Source organism: Pygocentrus nattereri, chromosome 10 (genome assembly GCF_015220715.1).
Source record: "Pygocentrus nattereri isolate fPygNat1 chromosome 10, fPygNat1.pri, whole genome shotgun sequence".
Classification (NCBI taxonomy): domain Eukaryota; kingdom Metazoa; phylum Chordata; class Actinopteri; order Characiformes; family Serrasalmidae; genus Pygocentrus; species Pygocentrus nattereri.
The window spans coordinates 15,831,068-15,838,935 of NC_051220.1; the positions used below are offsets into that span (position 1 = coordinate 15,831,068).

At 39.3% G+C, this 7,868-nt stretch overlaps 1 protein-coding gene across 1 annotated transcript in view; it reads left to right on the top strand.

The window, feature by feature from the left end:
- Nucleotides 1–7,831, top strand: part of LOC108437015 (brain-enriched guanylate kinase-associated protein) — a 43,972-nt gene extending 36,141 nt beyond the window's left edge. The window contains exons 5-7 of the mRNA XM_017713836.2: nucleotides 3,105–3,212; nucleotides 4,783–4,866; nucleotides 5,220–7,831. Of these exons, the coding sequence (XP_017569325.2) occupies nucleotides 3,105–3,212; nucleotides 4,783–4,866; nucleotides 5,220–6,617 (1,590 nt within the window). The 3' untranslated portion in view covers nucleotides 6,618–7,831. The remainder of the gene's footprint in view (nucleotides 1–3,104; nucleotides 3,213–4,782; nucleotides 4,867–5,219) is intronic.
- The last annotated feature ends 37 nt before the right edge of the window (nucleotides 7,832–7,868 follow it).

Genomic DNA, 7,868 nt, shown 5'->3' on the forward strand with positions numbered 1-7,868 from the left:
ATATTAAGAATATGAAGATTTACTTAAGGAATTTGAAAAATAAAATGCCTTTTTGTGTGTTTTTCTTTTTTCTCTCTTCATTCTTTTAACTTTTTGCGTTCCAGCTTGTGGTTCCTGTTGGAACAATTTACTTTAGTCTCATTGTGGACTGCAGCTTCTTTTGATGATCTGCAAAGCTAGTTCAATAGGACCCTGTTTCTAGTGCAGGGCACACTGAAAAATGGATACTGCAGGAAAACGCAACTTGAACAAAATAACTGCCTTTGACCTGTCATTTAAAAAAATATGGTTAATAAAAAGGCAGCAACAAAGATCAGCTTTGTGAGAAGATAACTCAAACAGGGCACACAGTATATTTCTTGAATGAAAGAATCACAAAGGTATATAATTTTAATAACTACAAAATGTGTATGCTGTGGAATCACCTAGAGTCAGAGAGGAACAGGACAGGATGGAAAGCTGACTTAATACAACTAATACATCTGGCTTTAATGACACAGCCAGGAAACCTGAGACATATTTATACAGTAATGTTGTTGCTGATCAACCAATATATTTAAACTTGGAATAGGCAATATTGGTCCTGGAGGGCAGAGCCTTTTACATTTTGGTGTTCTCTTGCTCAAACACACTTTCAATGTAATTCATGTTAACGTAACAAGATTTTATTCCAAGAACAATTTCTCTTGGTCAATATAAAAGGCAGCTGGTAAATAAATAAGCACTAATTCATATTCAGAAAGCACACTGGCAGATGTTGCTGGCATGTTTTTTGATGCTGATTTGTAGCCATTTTAGGTATTGTCTTTCTGAGGTAAATATGATTTGTTTTGAAGAAAAACAACATTTAAGCATTAGCCCTGTGTGACTCCAACTGCAAACTAATTGCCTCTCAGGGGATTCAGAATCTGAAACACCAACCAGAAAACAAACATATACCCATACAGCTACACACCCACACAACCCCAGTTTCTTTTCACCAGATACACTACTAAAATATTTTGATCTTACCTGCAATAAACAAGCTTTGAAGTCCCAGTCAGATTACACGTTAATCATTGTCAAGTCCCAGTGGATGGCAGAGTGCAGAATGCATTCCCTGATTGAACAGATGTTTCCATGGCAATGATGCATCACACCACAGCAATAATTAAGTTGTATAGCAAACAACTAATTATTGTACATTGCTGAGAGGAAGTTAATAAAAGTGTGTCACAACAGTTATCAATGCAGCCATCAGCTTTGCTGCATTGTAAGAAATAAAATTAAGATCCTCAGGCATTCTGTTGGTAAAGATGTATATAAGTCTCTTTGTCCGTTTACCAAGTTGAGACACTCCAAGATCAAGGGACACCCCAAGATGAAGGGAAGTGTTTCATCTCGGAGAAACAAATCCGAGATGAGGTGTTTAAAAACGTATATATAGTACTTAATACAGTAAGTGGAGATGATAAATTGTACAATAATCGTAGAAACAATGAAGTGATCATAATGGCTCTTGGTCCCTACTTCCCAAATGTCCAGAGAGACTTTCACAGAATCTAACAAAGCATTCACAAAATTTACAAGCAAAGCAAAAGTGAAGAGTGATGCTGCGAGTGCCAGGTTGGTCTAGACAGGTGTTTTTCCAGGTTGCATGGAGAGAGCCCTGAATGTATCCCTTGTGTGGCCAATCACAGACCTGCACATTACGGGAAAGCAGTAGGGGAAATACAGAAAATGGTCACTGAAAGACTCATAACACACGGCCGGGACAGAATCCGCATTGTTCTTCTTCAATTCGAGATTTGACTACTGGTCAGAGTCTCATTTCTACCTCCTTGGCATAAACTTTCCCAGGGAGGCTTTCTTAAAAATAGGGACCACCACCACAGTCTGACAGTCCAAGAGTACTGTTCCCGTTGTCTGTGCAATATTGCAGAGATATGTCAGCTGTGACAGCCCCACAACATCCAGAACCTTAAACATTTCTGAGCAAATCTCATCCCTGGTGCCTTGCCACCATGAAGCTTGCCAACTACCTCAGTGATGTCCACCAGAGAAATGGAGTCTGATACCCCAGAGGCATCTGACCCTGACTTCCATGAGGGAGGCATGTCTCTCAGGTTTAGGAGTTCCACAAAGTGCTCCTTCCACCAGCTGACATCATTGTCATTCAAAGTCAGAGTTTTCATCCCTGTTGAGTACAGCTTGAGCAAAGCCACTCCCGATCACTCCTGTCACTGGACAGCAGTCCAGAACCTCCTTAAAGCCAATTGAATGATTATATACACTAATCAGTCAAAACATTAACAACCTCCTTATTTCTACACTCATTGTCCATTTTATCAGCTCCATTTACTATAAAGGTGCACTTTGTAGTTCTACAATTACATGGACCCTCATAGAGCAGGTACTATTTGGGTGGAGGATCATTCTCAGTACTGCAGTAACACTGATGTGGTAGTGGTGTGTTAGTGTGTGTTGCTCTGGTCTGAGAGGATCAGACACAGTAGAGCTGCTGGAGTTTTTAAACACTCTCTAGGATCATACATACGCCAGTGAATAAATATTTATCTTAGAGCTGAGCATTTTATTCATGAATGTGAATAAATCTGTCCTGCTGTACAGTCCACATTCACTCTTCAGTTCAGTTTTACCCTCTTTTTTAATTGGTTGCCTCATTAAAAGTGACACATGACCAGCGGAGTTTTTCAGCTTAAGTTGAACATTGTTAAATTTGATTGAGTGGTAACAATGATAAGGAATTGTCTAAAAGAACACCCACTTAGCTTTTCTTTTGTAAATCAAATATTTAAACTACGATCTGACTGCCTAAGTTGACTGAATAAACTATTAAAGAGTGGTGTGCTGGATGACTCTGCTTCATTTTGCCCTTTTAAAGGTTTTGCTGTACAATTTCTACAAACGTGGAAAACCACAGAGACATTATGTGCAGGCCTGATGTTTTCTGATGAATAATGGATATGAATTAAGGCTTAGGTTAAAAGTGTTAACCTATAATTTTACTCCATGTTGTTCTGTAGCAGCAGAACCAATGTTGAATTGAAATATGGTTGCAATTCATAAAATAATTGACAGTGCTTTGCCTCTCCCTTTATCAGACACAGCAATATGAGGAAGAGAAAAGGGAACTCAGTCGTGAGATCATCGTACTCAATAACCACCTGATGGAGGCCAAGATCACCATTGAAAAGCTAAGAGAAGACAATGTGAGTCTTATTGAAAGGAATGCTTTTAAAGAGAGCGTAATTTCTCAGTTTTAATAATACAATAGTTCAAATTCATTATCAGTTTAAGAAAGTATATGTATGCACTAATACAAATAAGATAATAATGATCACTGAAGCTTGTATCAAGTACCATAAAACAGAACTCAATGACAGAATAATAAATAAATGATAAATGATAACAGTGACTACAAAACATGAGTGGAAAGAACATGTTTGCAGTTACCAGATTGAAAGGAATGAACTGGTATCTGGAGCAATATCATTGCTTTGAGCGGAGAACAACTGTGAATGAATTGACACATGTGCAAGCAAATAGCATTTACCTGATTCAGTATAACAAAATGACAGATTTTGAGGGAAATGTGCTTTGATACAGTGTCTTTCATGAACGCATAAAAGCCCAAAATATTTGGAGTTGCCCAGTGAATAATTTGGATAGACTGAATAAGAATACATCAGAGAAAGGCTATTAGACTATGGATAGATTAAAGAGCAGAGCTGGCTATTTCATCACAACATAATCAGTGGCACGGATTCAGAATTCCTGCAATGGTAAATCTCAATGCTAATGAGATTGTGTTATTAGCAGTATGCTTTTCGTGGGCAGATTTAACACTGTAGCTGATGGGTGAGCTGTGTTTAAGAGAGAGAGGTACTGAAAGCATTAAAACTACACTGAAACTAAAATAAAGGTCTCTTCAGTGTATACTTCCAAAGATGATGTCTGTCTTTGTTTGCTTTGAGAGACTAAGTGGGTACATCATTTTGGGAAAACATTATTCCTATGATTATTTCAATAATGATACTATCTTTATATAGCATTTTAATGTTAGTTCTTGTCAGGCACTGAAACGTCATTATTCCGTGCTAAACTTTGTTAACATACTGTTCAGCCAAGTATATAATTAGTGGACTTACAAAACAGAGTACATAAATATATAACATGTTTAGGTACTACACAACTATTATTACATTATTATTATTATAATTGCAATAGCTATCAAGCCAGGGATAACTAGCACGTTTCCTTTTCCACAGATATAACCAACCATCACTGTATAGTTTTGTTTTGGTTTTTTAACTCCAATATTACTACAGTTCCAGCATCTTGTGTTGAGAGTGGTTAGTAGTAAATTATGTTGCACCTATCAGGAAATCAAATTTGTTCCATTATTATTCATTTCACAAAATTTACATTTTTACATTGGAATGATTTAAGTGACTTAGCTGATTATGTCACTGTGATACTTTACAGATAGGTACAAATAGATTTGGAAGCATTTCTTATTGTAAACAAACAACAATATTGTAATAAATGTACTACTCTGCAAATGTCTTAGGCATCTAAGAAACTGCTATGTGGAGCCATTTATCTGGGCATTTTTTATTCATCGAAAATAATTTGTGACAACAATTTTAGCACTGGGGTCCACAAGCCCCTTGTTATGCCACTGGTCACATATTTCATAAGCACTACAAACTTAAGCTTTTCATGTTCCAATTATTTGTCCCTGATAGGTCACAGTAAATATATGTACATTTTCCACAGGACCTGTATAGGAAGGACTGCAACCTTGCTGCTCAGCTCCTGCAGTGTGGAAAATCCCATTACAGAACACACAAGCTGTCTGAGGTAATTCCACTTTCTCCACACATGAAATAGAAAACACTTCACAAGAAGAGCAGCTTCATCAGAGTAATCTAGCAAAAGAACAAGAGAAAGGACATCACTGTTCATCACCTAAAATGTGCAGTTTATTGGCTCAGAAACAATCAAGTGATACTGCCTTGAAAATGTAGACAGTGAATGAGGAATTACAGGACAACTATAATTTTATACACTGTATCTAAAGACTGTACCTGTAATCTTCTCTGAGGTGTAAAAACAACACCAGTAAACAGGCAATAACCCAATTATCTTTGTATTGTTTTTAACTTGTAAGCTCCATGTATTCCTTGCTGATTCTCTAAGTCTCTATGTCTCAGCTGCCCACTGACTTTCAAGAGAGGGTGAGTTCTCACATAGAGAAGCATGGACATGCAAGGAGCATGGGCCTGTGCCACACTCCCTACTCTGACGTTGTGCCTACTGCAGTCATTGCCAAGGTACTGGAGAAGCCTGAGCCAGGTAGTAGCTGCCCAGCGACACGTTCATCCAGCCCACAGAGCCGAGACTCGGACATCCAGACAAACAACGGAATGGGCGTTGTGGACACCCTTCACCGCCGTGTGGTCTACAAATCTTCTGACCTGTACTGTAGCGACACCGCACTATATTGTCCCACAGATGACAAGCGGCATGACCGCTGGCAACAGCGGCGACAAAGCGTGGACTTCCATGGCAAGGAGACCGGCCTTCTCCAAGCCCAGAACTCCATCGACACCAATCCAGAGGAGGACTCCTTCCACCCCAGCTTTTCCCATAATGATGTTCCTTTACATGAATTTACAGCTGGATCCCCTCTAGCCTCCAACTCCTACTCAAGCTTTAGCACAGCCTCAGATGAAAAGGGCAAAGCTCCTAGCAGCACCCTTTCCTCCTCTCACCTAGCTCTGTACATGGACTGGCGAGAGGGTGATTATGAGCGGAAGAGCACATCCTCAAATGACAAAGACAACCCTGGGTTTCCTAGGTCACACAGCTTCCAGCACATGGCCGCTAGCCCGCAAAAGGGCAACTCTCCAGCCTATATGCAAACAGCATCCTGCTACAGTGAGCCATACCACTCACCACAGCTCACTGCCTTCCACAGCATGAGCTCTTCTGGTGTTGCAAGAGAAACCCACAGCAGCATCCACATCCCTGAGGAGGAGATGTCAGGGCGCTGGAGGCAGCTGAGCGTTGAGGACATCAATGCCTTCCCCTATCAGAGTCCTGGCCGCATTTCCCCTTACAGCATCTCTGAGCGGCACTTTGCAATGGGCCCTACGATTAAGCTGAAACCCCTATACAGCAGCTTTCAGGAGGGAGATGACGTCTTCCATGCCCATATGCTCAATTCCTGCTTCTCCACCTCGCCTGACTTGAACCCATCACCAAGCTCCAAACATGGTTTTGGTCTGTATAAGCCTGAAAAGGCACCAATGTACCAATCAAAAGAAGGCAGTAAGTCCAAAAACAGTGTCTTTCTTCACGGAAGCTCAAATAACAAGGTGAACACGGAGGGAAATGTAAACAAAGAATACACAGATGCAAGCCCCATCAGCTCAGGTGAGTCATTACACCAAAATCCACTGGAGGCATCCAATATGCAGCACTACAAGCTCCAAAGTCCTGGGCCACAGAGAAAGACTTCTCCGCAGCACCAAAAACTTGGAACCACAGGACTAAGTAGAAAGGACAGTCTCACTAAGGCACAGCTGTATGGAACACTGCTTAACTGAGCCAGTTTTCTGTGATCCAACAGTTACTACCAGTGTTGATATTGGCAGTTACAAATGCTCAGCTTGTGAATTAAGCATTCTGAAACATACCTAAGTAAGGTTTATGATGAATGGTGTAAAATAAAATAAGAGTTTGGCTATTAATTGACCCTGTATATGTGATAGACAGACACAGGGCAGCTAAAATTTACATTTGAAATTCCCAATTTAAAAGCCATCATATTGTAAAATGTACAATATTTTAGAATAGACTTTGGATTTTTATACAAATTTCACCTCCTTAGACTATTTTGTCCTTAGCAATCATTAATCAAGTTTCCAGCATCAGTTTCCTTGTGGATTTGAAACATAATTGCCATAATTATGACCATGTTTTGCCCCTCAGATAAACTGCACATTGAGGCTCTGTTGCACTTAAGTTTCGCTGGCTTACAAAGTTAGTTTGTGGCATAACGTAACATGTAGATCTTTCTTTTGTCAAAATAATGTGTATTTATAAAGTGTTTTTTCAGTATGTCTTGAAAGGTAGGTATGAATGCACTTATTCTTCCAAGAAATTAATCCTTTCCTCTGATATTTTATTTATCTGCCTTTTCATTTCACCTGTTTTCAAAGTTCGAGGAGCCATTTGCCTTACACTGGACCAGTGTAAATAAATTTCCTGTTTGTTCTGTCACTTCCTCTCTTTGTCATTTACCACCAACACTACATTTACAGAACTCCTATCAAACAGGCATGTCATCTGTAATAAATGTAGGAATATGCTGAAAAAAATATTGCAGGTTTAAAGTGTATGTTTATAAATGCAGCAAACAGCTGGGCTAGGTAAATAAAAACCACAGCACGTTTGCTTGTATACCCTCTGCCAAACAGTTAATAGCTATTCTCAAATGTTTTCTAAACTTACTTTATAAACGTTTGTACTGAACTGATGGTCTACAAAGACATTATTGTGATTAAACACAGAAAAAAGTGCACTGACTTGGAGTTCTATGGTTGACATTGTTTTGCTTAATGTTAACACCGACATATTTCTGGCTTTTTATCTGGCTAATTAATCTTTCCCAGGCGCTGCGAAATTCAGGCAAAAAATTCTCACCTGAAATGACGAACATATCAAATTTCTATTCTACATTTGATTGACCTCAGAAAATCTCAGAAAATCTGCTGCATCTGCAGCTGAGTGGATCAGCAATGGCTATGAAATACATAGATACTGCAGAAGTTCAATATGACCATGTATGCAAACAA